This window comes from Macaca fascicularis, chromosome 15 (genome assembly GCF_037993035.2).
Source record: "Macaca fascicularis isolate 582-1 chromosome 15, T2T-MFA8v1.1".
Taxonomy (NCBI): domain Eukaryota; kingdom Metazoa; phylum Chordata; class Mammalia; order Primates; family Cercopithecidae; genus Macaca; species Macaca fascicularis.
Genome location: NC_088389.1, coordinates 122,046,181 through 122,064,280, shown reverse-complemented (window position 1 = coordinate 122,064,280; position 18,100 = coordinate 122,046,181). Strand labels below are relative to the sequence as shown.

Here is an 18,100-nt window from a genome sequence, read left to right as displayed (position 1 = left end):
GGTGGGTGTGCTCCAAGCGCCCGGACCAGAATGTGAGAGGCACCCTCCCCACCTATACCAGGTGAGCCTGGGGTGGGCCCCGTGCTGACTGCCAGCAGGCAAGCCAGGGTAAAGAGTACGAGGACTGTCCTCCTGCCCGCTGATTGGAGCCTGTCCTCAGAACTCTGCTCATCCTGAGAACATCCAGATCGAACACAGAGCTGACGCTGAGGTCTACCAGATACCCACAAGGGGCACTCAAGCACAGATAAGGATGCACAGGGCAGCGTGGTGCAGTCCCCAGGGCCACCATGCGGGCATCCCTCTGCAGCAGACTGCTCTGTTATTCCTCAATAATTTCCCTGCAGAGGGAGAAAGGACAGGGTCTAGACACATAGAACAATAAAGAGAAAATAATGTGAACAGTACAGTGCAGCAGAAATGCACAGGGAACTGATGGTGGTCTGGATGTCCAAGGCGTTACTCAGATGGGCACGGGGGGTTTCTGGGAGGATGTGGCCCCTGAACTGAGGCTTCTTGCCTTCAGCATGTATTTACCAAAGCCCACCGCATGCTGGGCGCTCAAGAGTCTCTCAAAATGTCTCAGTATGAGGCGGCGTGGTCTCCACTTCCCCTGGGCTCACTGAGTATCCTCCTAAGCGGGAGAGGCAAGCCTGGGAACCACAGAAGGACCTCAGATCATGAAGGTGCTGGAGGAAGGCAGGGCCGGGACGAGAGTGAGCGGTGCTGGCTGTCGCCGATAGGGTGGTCAGGAGGCTGAGCCCCACAGAGTAGGGGCAATGGCTGGCAAAGGCCCCACAGCTCAGGATGCTCCAGGCAGGAGGCGGGCATGGGAGAGAAAGGGAACGTGGGGTCCCACTCAGAGCAGCAAGGCTATGACACCCAGTCTCACAGTGGGCGCCCAGGGTCAGACTCGGGTTTCATTCTGGCCACTTTGGTTGTTATGTAGCCAAGGGCAGGAGTGGGGGATGGAGTCCCACATGGCTCCGTGCTCAGGGAACCCCAGGGCAGCTCTGAAGGTGCTGATATACTTAAGGGGCACAGGCAGGGACAGGACCAGGCCACCACCAAGGAGGCCAGAGTGGGCTCCATGTTCTCATCCTGGGGCATCTCAGCCCTGTGGGTGTTGGCTGGAGCTAGAAACTCATTTTACAAGGGCACAGGAGGCTTGCACTGAGCCCAGTGTCCACATCCATGTCCACCCTGGTCTGCGGATTGCTAGGGGTACATTTTGTATGGCACAAAGAGAAGCTCCAAGCTCCAGGGTGACATGGGGAGGGAGCAGCTGCCGAGCACTAGGACTTGGTGGAGGGAAACCTCCAGGCAGGTCATTCTTAGGTTCCAGGTCAGAAGCCAGTTCAGCCCCTGCCAGTCTTCTCTGCCCCCGCCCGGCCCACAGCCACACAATCCCAAGCAAACCTTTCCCTAAGACGTTTTCTAACATCCATTGGACAAAACAAACAAGATTTCCAGGTCGTGAGCCTTGCACCACTCTGGAGGCTGAAGGCCATGTTCAAGGCGCCTTCGATCCAAGTAGGGGAGCCTTTGTCCTCCTATTGGCTGTGAGTCTGCAATGCCCGTTGTGTTGTCTGGATCTGGAGCCACTGAATGGTCTTGGAAGAAAACTCAACCCCACAAATAGGAGATTTCAAAGTGCACCGTTGGTTGTTCGGGGCAGAGTTTGGGCCGGGCATCTGAGACTGTCTGGACTGTCTGTAGACCCACAGCAGCTTCTTGCCATCGGTGAGGCTGATTCCTGCCTCCGAGCCTTCCCTGCAGTCCTCCATCAGCCCCTCTCTTTTCCCAGGGGTAGAGTTCTGATAGCCCGCGCCCAGCGGGGTGGCGTCCCTATGGTGGGCGGCCATTTCCCTCGTCTGACTGGTATTGTCAGTGGCTGTTGTTCTTCCTTCTGTGGGTGACACACACGGACAGCAGTGATTATTCCTGAGCTCGCTGGGTTTGAGACCGCACTGCAAAGGACTGTGCCACCACCTGTCTGTCTCTGTCTGTCCCCGCGGTGTGCACACACAGGTGTCTCTGTCTCTTTGGGTGGGTGTGGATGTCACCTGTGTGTAGGTCTTAGTTTTAGTTTCTTGGACTGTCTCCTTCCGTCTGCAGCCGTTCTTCTTTCTTCTTCAATTCCTCTACCCTTGCAAAGGATAGGTCCTTTGTCATAGCAAAGGATCTCAAGACAAGATGCCTTAAGACATCAGAATGTTTTCTCTCAGCTCTGGAGGCCAGAAGTCTGAAATCAAGGTTTGTTGGCAGAGTAGGTTCCTTCTGAGGGCTCTGGGGACAGTCTGTGCCATGCTTCTATCTGAGCTCCAGGCATCGCTGGCAACCCTTGATGCCCATGGTGCTCTGTGGCTGTGGCAGCATCCCCCCATCTCTGCTCTTTCTTCCCTCTAGGTCTGTGTCTGAAATTCCCTGTTCCTATAAGGAAACTATCGTTGGATTAGGGCCCTCGCTAATCAAGTAGGACTCCTCTGAACTTCATTACATCTACAGTGACCCTATTTCCCAGTGAAGTGGCACTCACGGGTTGCGGGGCTGAGGACTTCAGCGTGACTGGCTGGGGGACACAGGTCAGCCCACCATAGTCTCGGTTTGTCCAAAGGTACAAACATTAGGTGCTTTTCTTCATCTCGCAAGTCCCCATGCTTCTTGTTTTCCTCGTTTTCTCTGACTCCCATCCTTCCTGACGCTGCCCCTGGTTTTCTGCAGCTGGCTGCATGCACCGCTCAGCAGCTCAGTGGGAAAGCCTGAGGAGAGTGGCCGCTGTTCCACGCCCGCAACGGATTTATTAACCTGAAAATATTTTCCCTCGGGAGGAACAGCTTTACGTCCTTCCTGCAGCTCTCAGGATTTCCATTCCACGTGCCCTTCCAAGAAATTTGTTTTATTTCCCACTAATCCAAGCTCCACAACCTCATGATCTCTAATACACAAAGTTTTCTTGATCTTCCCGGACTGATCCGTGTGACCCGGTAAAAGCAGATCCTCAAACGCCTGAGTAATTTGACCAAGTTGGTGAATACTTGGATGATCAGCTGGGATTTAAAAATCATAAGTCAGCCGGGCATGGTGGCTCATGCCTGTAATCCCAGCACTTTGGGAGGCTGAGGTGAGTGGATCACGAGGTCAGGAGATCAAGACCATCCTGGCCAACATGATGAAACCCCGTCTCTATTAAAAACACAAAACTCAGCCAGGCATGGTGGCGCGTGCCTGTAATCCAGCTACTCGGGAGGCTGAGGCAGTAGAATCATTTGAACTAGGGAGTCGGAGGTTGTAGTGAGCTGAGATCACGCCACTGTACTCCAGCCTGGTGACAGAGCGAGACTCCGCCTCAAAAAAAAAAAAAAAAAAAAAAAAAAAAAAAAAAACGGCAGGGCGCGGTGGCTGAAGCCTGTAATCCCAGCACTTTGGGAGGCCGAGACGGGCAGATCATGAGGTCAGGAGATCGAGACCATCCTGGCTAACACAGTGAAACCCCGTCTCTACTAAAAAAAAAATACAAAAAATGAGCTGGGCGAGGTGGCGGGCGCCTGTAGTCCCAGCTACTCGGGAGGCTGAGGCAGGAGAATGGCGTGAACCCGGGAGGCGGAGCTTGCAGTGAGCTGAGATCCGGCCACTGTACTCCAGCCTGGCGACAGAGCGAGACTCTGCCTCAAAAAAAAAAAAAAAAATCGTAAGTCTTTGATCTGACTGTGACTGCAGCAGAGCCGTGTTCCCTGGTGATGAGATTCCTTTGTTACTTTGCCTTTGGGTTGTTCTAATGCTTGGACTCAGCTCCCTGTCCAGAGATGTGCAGTGCACAGAGAGCTGGCCTGGGCACAGGGAAGACAAGCCTGTACCATCAGTTGCTAAAGTCGTGCCACTGTTGAGTTAGAAAGGGGAGTCAGTTAAAAGGGAAGACTTCTGTTCTGTGTAACGCTATGCAGTGTGAGTGCTGCCCAAATCCAAGTGAGCCAAAACCTCGGTCGGCCATGCCTGGCTCCTTTTGGCCTGGCAGATTGTTTCTGGAGAGGTTTGGGGCAGCTACAAAGGCATGTTTTTGTGAGTTGGAGGAGAGCTTAGAAAATGGTTAGTACAAACCCCGTATTTTGCACATAAGGGAAAAATGAAGCCAAGAGAGGCTAAATGACTGGCTATAAATTAAACACCAAGGGAGAAAGGAATATTGTGCTTACTCTCTAGAGAGCTTTCTCTCCCGCTTTCATGTGTGGCCCCTAGAGAATCGATGACGTTGAAAATGGTGGACCAGACTCATTTGGCAGCCCTCCCACGTAAATTACATATGAGTGCTCAATAAAATGCTAGTAAAAGATGCAAATGCTTATATGAACGTGCAAGGGAGATGGAGAAACGCCCAGGAGCCAGGAATGGAAGGGAAGCAGGATTATAAGTGACAGCCCTGGGCTGCCACAGAAGAAACCACTTGAGGTAGCCCCCACTACATTTGCAGCCTTGGAGAACAGCCCGCTTCTCCTAGGTCCTCAAGAAGAGTTTATCTGACACCAAGGGCCGAATTTTGAAGGCATCATGGAGTTATGACATGAGCTCACCAACAGTGAAAAGTGGTGTCACCGCATGGCCATGGCACACATGTGGACATGTCTGTGAGCCACAGAGCAGAGAGAACACCAAAACGTGGACACACCAAATCCACCAGGGCTGTAATGTCAGAGCAGGCCCGGGAACATAAATGCTACACTCGAGAATACGCAGGGAGAGGGAAATCCTGATGGAGAGTAAATGAAAGAAGTCACCTAAAGTTACTGACGTCACTTGGAATTGGATGTATTAAGTTTCCTCTAATCAGGAGAAATGAGGGGTTAGGAGAAAAATCTAGCTTGGTTTAGGAAAATAAAGGAATGTACATTTCTTGCACCATAATGTAAGGCCTATGAAATATCATCCCTGCTGTAGAAACGATTCTGCTAGGTCTGGTTTCATCAAGAGCCTTGGGTTTCCACACCAAGCCAGGAGGGAACCCATGGGCTCCACAGAACTGAAGCTTTGTTGACAAGCTTCCCTGTGAAGCTCAGAGACCTGCGCGCTGGAGTCCTGGAGAAGAGGGATGAGCACCTTGCCTCGGGGTCAGCCCCCGGAGGTGACATGAGAGATCGCCTCCACCCTGGCTCCAGATGGGAAACACAGAAGGCTCTCCCATGAGAAATCAGCTGGGACAGGCACCTCTGGAAGCCAGATTTACATTACCAGAATGCTGTAGGACATTCCAAGCCAAAAAGTGAAGATAAAACTTGGCACTGGCTGTCAAGCGAACCCAGTCCTCAAGGGATTCCCTCAGAAAAACCAGCCTTACAATAAAAGAATTACACAGCACACTTGGCGAAGCCCAGGATGAGTGGCAAGCTAGTAAACAATGAAGCTAGTAGGATTAAAGATAAAGGAGGAAACAGAAACCACATGGAAGAAAAGCAGTGGTGGATTTGAAAAGGAACCAAACAGACCTTCTAGAAAAGAAAAATATAGTCCATGAACTGAGAAACTTGATGGATATGTTACAGGGTAGATGCACATAGCTAAAGACAAAAAGGTTAAGGAGTATTAAAAATAGGTACAGAGAGAGCACAGTGGAATTATCATATGAGGAAAACCAGCATATATCTAGAAGGATATTTAATATTTTATGAAATACTGATAGAGGTTTTATAGACTTGACAGAAAGCACAAATCTTCAGATTTGAGGAAGGGCACTGAGACCTGAGGAGGATGGAATAAAAATAAATTTACTATTAATGATAGACAATCTGGAATGGCAAAGACAAAGGAAAAATATTGAAAATAGCCTAAGAAAGGGAAAGTTCAGAATACTTACAAAGGAACAAGAACTGCAGGACTTTCACCAATCACTATAAAAGCCAGAGGACAGCAGTGCCTCAAATTCTATACCCAGCTAAACTATCATCCAAGTGTGAGAGTCATGGATGTTTTTAGACCAAGACTAAGAGTGTTTACAGGCTTAGTCCTTTACCCAAAGAATGAACGTTATTCAGGATGAGCTCAACTGAACCCAAGAGGAAGGAGTGAGGTGCAAGAAGTGTTGGTGAGGAAAGAAGTTGGTGAGCAAGTTGGTAGATCTCAAAATACTCGTGACAGTAAAGATAATAATTGGAGACTTAAAATCAGAGTGTATCTAAGCACTAGGAAGCAGTTCCAACATCTCTCTCTCTCTCTCTCTCTCTCTCTGTGTGTGTGTGTGTGTGTGTGTGTGTGTGTGTGTGTGTGTGTAGCTCATAGCATTTAAAGCCTTTTGTAATTGGGGGACTTTGCTAAATGAGGTATGCCTATAAAAAGTAGTTAAGCTAGCCACTTATATAAAACTTTCAAATAAGAAGAGGGGGAAAATGGAGAATTTAAAAATCCAATAGAAGATAGGAAAGAAAAAACAAAAGGCAATGGAAACATTAAAAATAAAACTTACCAGTTAAAAACATAGACTCAAAATGTAAAATTATATGCCACTTATAAGAGTTATGTCTAATACAGAATCATAAAAATGATGAAGATATTAAAAAGATAAAAGTAGGGCTATGTTAACCAAAGGTTCCCTGAGGATGGCTATAATAATATCAGATAAAACAATCTTTTAGACAGAATTGTTGCTTAGTGATATATGGACCAAATGATGTAATAAAACTGAAGTTGGGAGTGCATTCAGCCCCTCATTTCCCATATTATCAACTCAACTTGACAGAATTACTAAAAGCTATTTGACAAATGCAAAGTCTTTGAGTCTAGTAGATAAACATACTAAAAATATGAACAACAAAATCAACAAACTTGATCAAATGGGCACTTAAAAATAAAACTCTGCCATGAACGTAGACTAAGCACGTTCTTACTAAGCATCTGTGGACCATCTCCAGGAAGCTGACTCTGCGGCGCATATCTCAGTGGCTTCAAAGAATTGTCACCACACAGACCATGTTCTGTGACAACAGTGCAATTAAAGCACACTTTAAATAACTCATAGCTAAAAATGTCATAAGATACATTACACGATATTTGGGTCTGACTAATGATGTGAAGATTAATTTATTGGATGGCTAAAGAAGAGTGGAAGGAAAATTTTACACTTAATGCGTACATAGAAAAGGAAAAAGATATAAAATGAATTAACTACAGAAGTTGGAAAAAGCATCAGGATAGATGAACAGACAATTACAGAAGGGGCACCCCAATGACGAGCAATATTCTAAAGAATGTGGAAGCTCACGAGGAAGTCATAAGATGCGAACTAAAACAGTAGTGCAGAACTATTTTATGTCCATCAGATTGGCAAATATTTTAAAGCCCTCAAACACCAAATTCCAGCACAGCTGTAGGGAAGCACTTTAATTCAGTTACTGCTAGTGAAATACAAATTGTTTCAAGCACTTTTGAGGCTCAGATCAATGAAAGATTTCAAGACTCTATGACACCACATCTGGTTAAATATTTTTTCCCCCCTTCCAACTTTTATTTTAGGTTCAGGGGTACATGTACAGGTTTGTGACTTGGGTAAATTGTGTGTCATGGGGGTTTGGTGTACAGATTATTTTGTCACCCTGGTAATGAGCATAGTACTCAATAGGTAGTTTTTTAGTCCTCACCCTCCTCCTACCTTCAGTCCTCCAGGAGACCCTGATGTCTGTTGTTCCCTTCTTTATGTCCATGTGTACTCAATGTTTTACTCCCACTTATAAGTAAGAATATGAGGTATTTGGGGTTTTGTTCCTGTGTTATTGTGCTTAGGGTAATGGCCTCCAGCTGCATCTATGTTGCTGCAAAGGATATAATTTTTCTTAATGGCTGCATTGTATTCCATGGTGTATAGGTACCACATTTTCTTTATCCAGTCATGTGTGTACTTTTGAGAGACTCTTGTATATGCACAGGACAAGATATCTATATAGGTGGTCTTTAAATATTATAATAGCAATAATGTAGAAATAGCTTACTATCCTTCAACTGGGAAATGGATAAGGAAATTGTGGTTTGTTTGTATAATGTACCATTATATTACACAGTAATTAAAAATAAATGTTGCCCATCAACCAACATAGATGGATGAAATGAAGCAACTAAAAAATAGGACCTTTCAGGAAAAATTTCTAAAAACGTAAAATAATAAAAATATGCATTGGAATAATGCATACAAGTTCTCTGGAGCAGAAGAAACAAGAGTAGGTTTTGGTTGCATTCTAGAATTTTTTTTAAGTGTTCAAAGTAAAATATGGGAAAATTAATGTCAAATCTCGATACGTTTTGTTCATGGTTACCGTTTGATAGCTGTATTTTTCTGTATGTTTGCAGCATTTTAGCATTTAACCTTTTTAAATCAAAAAATACTGAAAAAACAGGCAAAAAGATATGGGAGATATGAATTTTGAAAGCAAAAAGGTTATGTTATTGTTATTTGAAGAAGATGTTATCTATGTAGAAAATCCAAGGCAATCAACTCAGAAACCGTTATAACTAAGATAGCTGAGTAAAGTGGCAAGATCTTTAAAAACTTGCAGGTGGGATTAATTTAATGATTTTGAGATGAGAGGATCATTCTGGCTTATCTGGGTAGGCCCAGTGTAACCACAGAGGTCCTTAGGAAACCGGGGCTGGAAGACTGGATTCAGCAGTAGATGTGGCAATGGAAGCAGAGGTTGGAGTGATGCAGTGGGGAGCCACTGGCCAAGGAAAGAGGGGGCCCCTAATGTTACTGAAACACCAGGGTTTGGTCTAGGTCCTGCTGCTCACCACACGGAAAGCCAATCACTGAGACAAAAATTATTGCCAAGAAAGAAGGCTTTAATCCAGTGATGCAGCTGAGGAGATGAGGTCTGCCTCAAATTCATCTCCCTAACTGACTAAAATGAGGGCTTTATATAGCAGGGAAGAAATGTAGCTATGTATGGGAAAACAGGAACATGGAAGGGGTAAAGAAGCCATCATGATGATTGAGGGCCTGGTGTCTTATTGTCTCGATGTGATATGATGATCTTGTGAGTTTCAATTCTTTGATACTTTTTTAAGAGGTCCTTTTCTGAGGAAGGGTCAATTTCTATATTTATCCAAAAGAAATGTCTATGGCAGGGGTCCTCAACCTCCTGGCTATGGACTGGTTACTGGCGCGTGGCCTGTTAGGAACTGGGCTACACAGCAGGAGGTGAGCAGAGGGTGAGCAAGTGAGGCTTCATCTGTATTTGCAGCCACTCCCCATCAATTACATGACCACCTGAGCTCCACCTCCTGTCAGATCAGCAGCAGCATTAGAGTCTCATAGGAGCACAAACCCTATTGTGAACTGCACATGTGCGGGGTCTAGGGTGTGCGTTTGTGAGAGTCCATCTTAGGAGCAGCCCACTCACTCCCCATTCTGGGTGCTTTAAGACCCCGTGTGCCCCCTAGTGTGTGAGCGCGGGACTGCTGCTGTCTGCTCTGGACAAAGCCTTCAGCTGCCCTCAGCACCGTAACTTCTGTTCTGTTTACAGGACAGTGATTAGCTTGGTTTGGGGATGTCCATGTTTTGTCACACATCTTCTTTTTATATTTTACTTCTGTGGCTCTGTGCTTAATGATGTGGCAAGCGGGGAGGAGGGACTTCCTGAGCATGAATTTACATCATTTCGACCAGCCCAGGTTAGATGTAGTGTTGGAAAGAGAAGCACAGTTGATCCTCATCATTTGCAGATTCCGTATTTGTGAGTTCACCTAATACCTAAAGTCTATTTGTAACCCCCAGATCAATACTCGTGGTGCTTTTGTGGCTTTTCACAGACACACGCCCAAGGCAGTGAAAAATCTGTGTCCCAGCTGGTGTTGAACAAGGCGATGGTCGGCTTCCTGGCTTCTGCTCTCATACTGTGAACATGTGGCCTTTTCTTGGTCTATTTAGTACCACGTTTCTTGCATAGTTGGGCTTTCTGTTGGTGATTTTACTGTTTATGATGGCCCCCAGGCACAGCGCTGAAGTGGTCTGGTGTTCCCAAGTGCAAAAAGGCTGTGACGTGCCTTATGGAGAAAATAATGTGTGTGAGAGAAGCTTCGTTCAGGCATGAGTTATGAGGCTGTTGGCCATGGGTTCAATGTGAAGAAATCAACAGTACACATTGAATATGGTGTCTTTAAACAGAAACACACATAAACCAAGGTTACGTATTGGTTAGTTGATGAAAATATTATGACGAGAGGCTCGCAGGAATTTGACTCTGTGTTTCCCGTCGGAGCAGTGGTTCAGTATTCACTAATTCAGTGTTCCCTGTAGCATTCTGGGAGATAATTACCACAGATAACAAGAACCTATTTTAGTAGGTGACAGAAAATGGAAAACTTCCCTTGGAGGAGTTCCTAACGGAACCCCCAGGTGGCCCTTCCCTCCAGCCCTCACTGAAGCTTGTTCTTTTGTGACCCCTCTTCTTGGCAGGTTACTTTCTGAATTTTCTGGAGCCAGTAAACAATATCACCATTGTCCAAGGCCAGACGGCAATTCTGCACTGCAAGGTGGCGGGAAACCCACCCCCCAACGTGCGGTGGCTGAAGAACGACGCCCCGGTGGTGCAGGAGCCGCGGCGGATCATCATCCGGAAGACAGAATACGGCTCGCGACTGCGAATCCAGGACCTGGACACGACAGACACTGGCTACTACCAGTGCGTGGCCACCAACGGGATGAAGACCATTACCGCCACCGGCGTCCTGTTTGTGCGGCTGGGTGAGTCGGGCAGTGAAGTTGAAGTCGTGTGGGTTGGCAGATACGAAGGTTCCCAGCCACCGAGCAAGAGGTCCGGTTGCTATTTGAACACACGAGTCAGCACGCGGGGAGAGCAGTGAAACCATTCCCTAGGGCCTTCCCCGTGTGCCCCAGGGCACAGCTTGACCTGTTACCCATTTACTAGTAATAAAAGAAAATACGGCCAGGTGGTGGCTCACGCCTGTAATCCCAGCAGTTCGGCAGGCCGAGGCGGGCGGATCACGTGAGGTCTGGATTTTGAGACCAGCCTGGCCAACATGGCAAAACCCCCATCTCTACTAAAAATACAGAAATTAGCTGGGTGTGGTGGTGGGTACCTGTAATCCCAGCTACTCGGGAGGCTGAGGCAGGAGAATCGCTTGAACCTGGGAGGTGGAGGTTGCAGTGAGCCGAGATCGCGCCAGTGCACTCCAGCCTGGGTGACAAGAGTAAAACTCTGTCCTAAAGAAAAGAAAATAGGTGCAGATGGAGTGGTTTATAGACCGGGAGCCCAGAAGACAATCCCAGGCGCACACGGGGAGCCGAGGTGTTTATCAGGAAGGCCATGTGTTAGGAAGTCAGGCGTCCGTGGGAGGGTGGCCACACTGCAGGATAACTGGGCAGGGTCCGAGGCTGGCCTGGCTGGGGTGGGGAGAGAGCTGAGCGCGATGACCAGAGATTCTGAATCTCTGTGCTCGTCACACCTGGTGAAGGAATTAAGTGGCAGGAAGGAATGTGTCCCCTTCATCCCAGCCGTGAAAAGCCCCCAGGCAGTGAACGTCCCGGTCATGCCACCCAGGCCCACGCCATCCGATCACAAGTGGTAAAACAGATTCTGTGTGTAAAGACTAGATGAGAAGAGAGAGAGTAAGGACGGCAAAAACTCCAAAAACAAAGATACCCTCAGTGTGAAAGCGCCCCTTCCCTTGTTTGTGGTTTCCAGCCTTGCTGACGTAACCACGAGCGGAGCCTGAGGCCCGAGGACAGCTGTCCCCCAGTGAGCCCGCTGGCTTCGGCCTGTTTGCCACTGGCCTGATTTGAAGAAGGTCGTATTCCAAATCATGGAGTATTAATAACTCGTCTTTTTGTTTCCTCTTTTTAGGTCCAACGCACAGCCCAAATCATAACTTTCAGTAAGTATCTATATCCCCCAAACCATGTTCTGCTGCTCTGAGGGTTTTTGTTATGTAAGAATCTGGGTTTTAAATCCTGCCAGCTCATGTCTTTGCCGAATTTGCTAGAAGTTGGCTGGGTTTCATACAGGGATGGCCACGTGCTTGCTTAGGGTTGGGAAACGTTTACATTTTCCATGTTTCTTGTACAGAAGAAATGTCAGACAACCAAAAATGGTTAATTTCTTTCTGTGATCATGACTTTACACAGGGCTACTGAGAGGAGTATAAATATACAGGCCAGGGTGCCCGGGCACCAGGAAGGATCTCGGCTCATTAGTACGTTTGGAAACAGGGACATAATTCACTCTGAAATCCCAGCACCACCAGCTGCAGTTAATGAATGTGTGCCCCTGAGCCTTGGGCCACCCTGTGACAGTGGGCGGGGGTCTCAACCCCACCTTGCAGATGAGGAGACCGAGGCTCACAGCCAGGCTTACACTCCTTCGAGAGCTGCTGGCAGCAGTGGCTTTGAACTCAGGCCTCTGCTTTCCCAGCACGAGGTTGTCCACTGTGGCCAGGCTGTCTTGGGAGTGTCCCCTCTGAACGGCCCACGTTCTCCCATCGTGTACACAGAGGACTGCTCATTCGTTGCCTGTGTTTGAGCTGAGCAGTGACTGTCCAGGTCTCCTGCGTTTCCTCCTCAGGCCTATTGGAGAGCAGTGCTTGGTGAAGTGGTGGGTAAAGTGTGCAGTGTTGGCTGATTTCTGTTTCCCTGGGCCTCGTATCCATTATCCACCCATGGTGTGCTGCTGCAGGCTCGGCAGGGCTGCGACCTATCTCAGCAGACATCAGCAGCTTGCTTACAGAGGGCAGATTTTCTTTTTAGCCAGGCCCGGCTCTTTCACCCAGACTGGAGTGCAGTGGCATAATCACAGCTTACTGCAGTCTTGCACTCCTGGGCTCAAGCCATCCTCCCCCGTTCAGCCTCCCAAGTAGCTGGGACTATAGGCGCGTGCCACCACACACCCAGATAATTTTTTCTTATATTTGTAGAGATGGGGTCTCACTATGCTGTCCAGACTGGTCACAAAGTCTTGCCTCGAGCAATCCTCCCGCCTCACCCTCCCAAATCACTGGGATTGTAGGTGTGTGCCACCACACCTGACCTAGAGGGAAGATACTTGGGAAGATTCTGTGCTAAGCAATAGTGATGGAGCATTTTTCCTTAACAATCCTTTAGACACACAGTAAGGAAAGAAGAAATTGCATCATGAGCACAATTATGGGGCTTTGGAAAGGGCATATAAGTCATTTCAAAAGTCAAACTATTGTTTCCTCTTATTTTATATTTATGTATTTTATTTCAGTTATTTTATTTTTCGAGACAGAGTCTCACCCTGTCACCCAGGCTGGAGTGCAGTGGTGCAATCTCCACTCACTGCAACCTCTGCCTGCCAAGTTCAGGCAGTTCTCGTGTCTGAGCCTCCCAAGTAGCTGGAATTACAGGTGCGCACCACCACGCCCAGCTAATGTTTGTATTTTTAGTAGAGACGGGGTTTCACGATGTTGGCCAGACTGGTCTCGAACTCCTGACCTCAAGTGATCCGTCCACCTTGGCCTCCCAAAGTGCTGAGATTACAGGCATGAGCTGTTGCACCTGGCCTATATTTGTGTATTTCATAAATAAAACTTTTATAGTTCATTTATATATATTTACATAAATATCTTATGTAACTAGATAATATATTGTAAATATAGAACATACAGAGCTATAATTATATAAATATTGAATATATTCATGTATTTATATACAAATTGTAAATTTATATATATATTTATATAAATTATTTCACAATATTTTTACATTGACTTTCTTCTCATTTTAAGTTATGGATTTAATCCACACATTGATGTAAATGACTGGGGCAGTTTCGGAAAGTCCTGCCTGACCTCCCATACTTCCAGGCCTCCCACCTCCCTTGTCACGAAGGTAAATCATCCAGGGAGTTTCTAGGCACTCAGTACATGCATACATCTACCCAAGGAAATACATGTTAAGAAAACAATCAACTTGAAAAAAGGTCTAAAAGAACAGAAATTACTCAGTATTACTGAGGCAATGAAGAAATGCGCTTACCTATACATGATCAGTGAGAAATTTCTGGAGTGCTATTTGACAATAAACATAAAACTATTTTTAAAAAGAAATACCTCTTAACAGTTTTACGTACTTTTTTACTACTTGACATGTTTAGTTAACCATTCATAGAAATCTTTCCATCTCAGTGTGTTTGAAGTTTCCAGATGCTCTCTTTCCCTCTTTCTGGACTCATGTGCAGAGCATGTGACTGTTCCATCGCGATGGGCATTCCTATGAGGGAAGCCTCATCCCAGCCACTCGTGCCACCGCGTCTCCCTGCCCTGGCCCTGGGACCTGTGGCTGGGTTTCTCTAGGAGAGATTCTGAAGAGGAAAAGCTGCAAGGGCACAGGCACCCCCTTTTTATAACTGATACTGCAAATTGGCCATTCATAGGTAACCTTCCCGACACAACGGCAAAGGACCCATTTCTCCTTATCTTCCATAAGATGACTTCCAAACTTGTTAACTTCCACCACTGGAAGGATGGAAAATGAATAAGTGACCCGCTTTGTTCTCCATTTCCCTGGTTACTAGTGAGGCTGAGCATGTGGACACACGTTGCTTGGCACTCATGTCTCCTCTTTGTCAATTGCCACTTCATATTCTTTGCTCGTTTTTCCTTTACATTGTTTCTTAATGAATTTTGATAATTCTTTATGTCTTATTTCTTGATCATATAGACATTAAAACTTTTACAAATGATTAATTTGTTTTTCATGGTGTGTCTTGTTAAAGAATGTCCTAATTTCCTTGAAAAATTCTGATGATAGTTTGATTGGAATGACAATGAATTTTTAGGTCAGTTTGATGAGAATATCTACATTGAATTTTCTCATTAAGGACTACTTTGCTTTGTGTTCCAAGGTGTTTTCTTTTTCTTAACATTTTATAATGAAAAATTTCAAACATACAGTTGAAATAATTTAATAGTGGGTTCCTATAGACTCACCAACTAGATGCTAGCATTTACATTTTACTGTGCTAACTTTATCACTTATCGTTCCAACCAGCCTCCATCTATCCATCAATCAGATTTTTCGTTCATTTCACTGAGTTGCAGATACTTGTACGTTTACCCTGAAATACTTCAGCATGTGTATCATTAATGAGATTGCAGTATCTGTGTATGATTTTTGCTGCTGCTGCTTCTTCAGTTAAAATTTGCATACCAATGAAATGCACACGTCTTAAGTATAGCACTAATAAGGTCTGACAAATGCATACATCTCTGCGATCCAAACACCCTGTCCAGGTACAGAACCTCTGTCACGCCTGCAGGTTCTGTCGTGCAACTTCCTAGCCAACTCCCTTCTACCCCAGGCATCCACTATTCTGATTTTTTAAGTAATGGATTAGTTTTCCTGTTATTAAGCATCACAGAAATGAAATCCTTCAGCATGTAGCCACTTAAGCCTGGTATCCTTTTAGCACAGTGCTTTTGAGATTCATCTGTGTTGTACACATATCCGAAGGTTATAGCTGTTTATTGCTGAATAGTATTTCACTGTATGAACACACTAGTTGGTTGGTGGACACCTAAGCAGATTCCAGGCTTGACTAGTATGAATAAAGTTCCTTGTGTAGGAATACTCTATACAAGTTTTTTGTGGACATGTATTTTCATTTCTGTGAGTGTTACCTAGGCACAGAACTGCTGGATTATAGGGCATGTGTGTGCTTAATTTTTAAGACATTCCTGGACCTTCTCCTAAACTCTTTTTACCTCCACCCACAGTGTGGGAGACACGTGATCACTCCACATATTTCCCAACATCGGTGCGGTTAGCCTTTTTAAGTGCAGCTATTCCAGTGTATGCAGTGATTCAAGTGACTTTTATATCATTCCAGCCTTTTGAAAGAGTAATTTTTACTAGTGATTTATACATTTTCAAGTAAATATATTTAAAGCTGTAAAGTTTCCTCTGAATACCATCTCCCTGCTTCCACCACGCATTTAGGCTTTTGTTGTTTGATACTGTTTTCTGACTTCTGTTGCGTTATTATTAGGGAATATGGGCTGTTTATGTTTTACTCTTGATTATTTATTGAGATGTTTCTTTGTAACCGGTTAGACATGGTCAATTTTTGTGAATCTTGCCTATTGTTTCAAAAATAAGTATGCTTTGATGTGGCTGCACATTTCTTGACTCATCTATGAGATTGAGTATAAGTATGTTATTAAAAGTATCTTTTTTTTTTTTTTTTTTTTGAGATGGAGTCTTGCTCTGCCGCCCAGGCTGGAGTGCAGTGGTGCGATCTCTGCTCACTGCAAGCTCCGCCTCCCGGGTTCACGCCATTCTCCTGCCTCAGCCTCCTGCGTAGCTGGGACTACAGGCGCCCACCACCACGGCTGGCTAATTTTTTTGTATTTTTAGTAGAGACGGGGTTTCACTGCATTAGCCAGGATGGTCTCAATCTCCTGACCTCGTGATCCACCTGCCTCGGCCTCCCAAAATGCTGGAATTACAGGCATGAACCACCGCGCCTGGCCAAAAGTATCTGTATTTTTTTTGTCCACATGGGTACCAGATACCTGAGGATTTGTGAAAGTCACCCACACTCATTCTGGATTTGCTAGTTTCTATTAGCTATCTATTGTTCATATTTCACATGTATTGTAAGGTTATACAGGTTTTTGTGGGGTTTTTCGGTTTCTTTTTACAGTCCCTTTTAATGCTTTTTGCCTTGAATTCAGTTTTGCCTAACAACAATAGAGTTCATGTGCAGAGCATGTGACTGTTCCATCGTGATGGGCATTCCTATGCTTTTTAAATTTGCATTTGCCAGGAACCTTTTTTATGATTCCTGTCCCACTCCTTAGTTTTTCACCTTGCTGTGTTCTGTTTTATGTAGGTCTCTCGTAAATGATGTATAACTAGACTTTTTTGGGAGGTTGATGTGGGAGACTTTCCAGTCTGAAAGTCCATGTTAATACATGTAGGTTAAATTCATTTTAACTAATACACAGTATTCCATTCTGTGAGTCAGTTTCCACTTTAATCTTGCATTGGCTGCTGAGTGAAGGTTAGTTCTTTTCGCTGATAGGGACCCTCTTATAGTGACTGTCCATCCCATGTCTCTTTGTCCCTGTGGGCGAAAGTCCTCCAGGGACAGAGATCAGGAAGCAGGTGTACAGGTGCGCATCACCCACCTCTCCCAGGAATGGCCAGATTGCCCTCTGTGATGGCCAAGTCATTCATAGCCTCACGTGAGTTGTTATTTCCTCATGTTTTCCAGCACATGGTATTATCAGAACTTAAAATGTTGCCAGCATCTTAGGTGTCAAATAGTAATTTTACATTACATTTCACCAGTAAATAGTGAGGTCAAACATCATTTTGTCGTTTTAAAAGCCATTGCATTGCCTGTGTGTATCCAGCCTATCCTCATTATTTGCAGATTCCATATTTGCAGATTTGCTTATTCACTAAACTTCGTGTCCCCCAAATCAACACGCGTGATGTTTTCATGGTCATTCTTGGACACGCACAGAGTGGAGAAAACCTGAGCTCCCTGACACGTTTCCAGCTGAGACCGAAGGAAACAACGCCACCTTCTTGTTCTAGTCCTCATGCTGCGAACACGCATCCTTTCTGTCTACTTAGTGTCACTATTTGTGTCACTATTTTTCCTATTTGTGTGCTTTCTGTTGGTGATTCTGCTGTGGTGAATGGCTCCTAGGCGTGGCGCTGAAGTGCTATCTGGTGTCCCAAGTGCAGGGAGCTGTGATGTGCCTTACGGAGAAGATGTGTGTTAGAGGCTGTGCCTTTTCCACGAATCAGTAATATAGATGTCTTTAACCAAAAATGTACATAAAACAAGGTGTGTATTGATTGGTTGAAGCAAATGTTGTAACCAGGGGCTCTCAGAAAGCGAACTCTGTGAACAGTGGCTTAATATTCACTAACTCAGTGTTTGTCTTGACATTATAGAAAATAACTATGGCAGATAACTAAAATAGACTGCACTTTGTCCATGTTTCTGTTAGAATATGTGTTTTTCGGTCAGGTGTGGTGGCTCACGCCTGTAATCACAGCACTTTGGGAGACCAAGGCGACTGGATCACCTGAGGTCAGGAATTTGAGACCAGCCTGGCCAACATCGTGAAA

The 18,100-nt window shown here is 45.5% G+C and overlaps 1 protein-coding gene across 4 annotated transcripts in view; it reads left to right on the top strand.

The window, feature by feature from the left end:
- The window catches only part of ROR2 (receptor tyrosine kinase like orphan receptor 2), a 219,442-nt gene that overhangs the window by 177,830 nt on the left and 23,512 nt on the right, over positions 1–18,100 (top strand). For all 4 annotated transcript variants that reach the window (XR_001485448.4, XM_005582234.4, XM_074017849.1 and 1 more), the window contains exons 3-4: positions 10,430–10,717; positions 11,838–11,868. Coding sequence is in view for 2 of the 4 variants with exons in the window: in XM_005582234.4 (XP_005582291.3) it covers positions 10,430–10,717; positions 11,838–11,868 (319 nt within the window). In the remaining 2 variants the exon portion in view is untranslated. The remainder of the gene's footprint in view (positions 1–10,429; positions 10,718–11,837; positions 11,869–18,100) is intronic.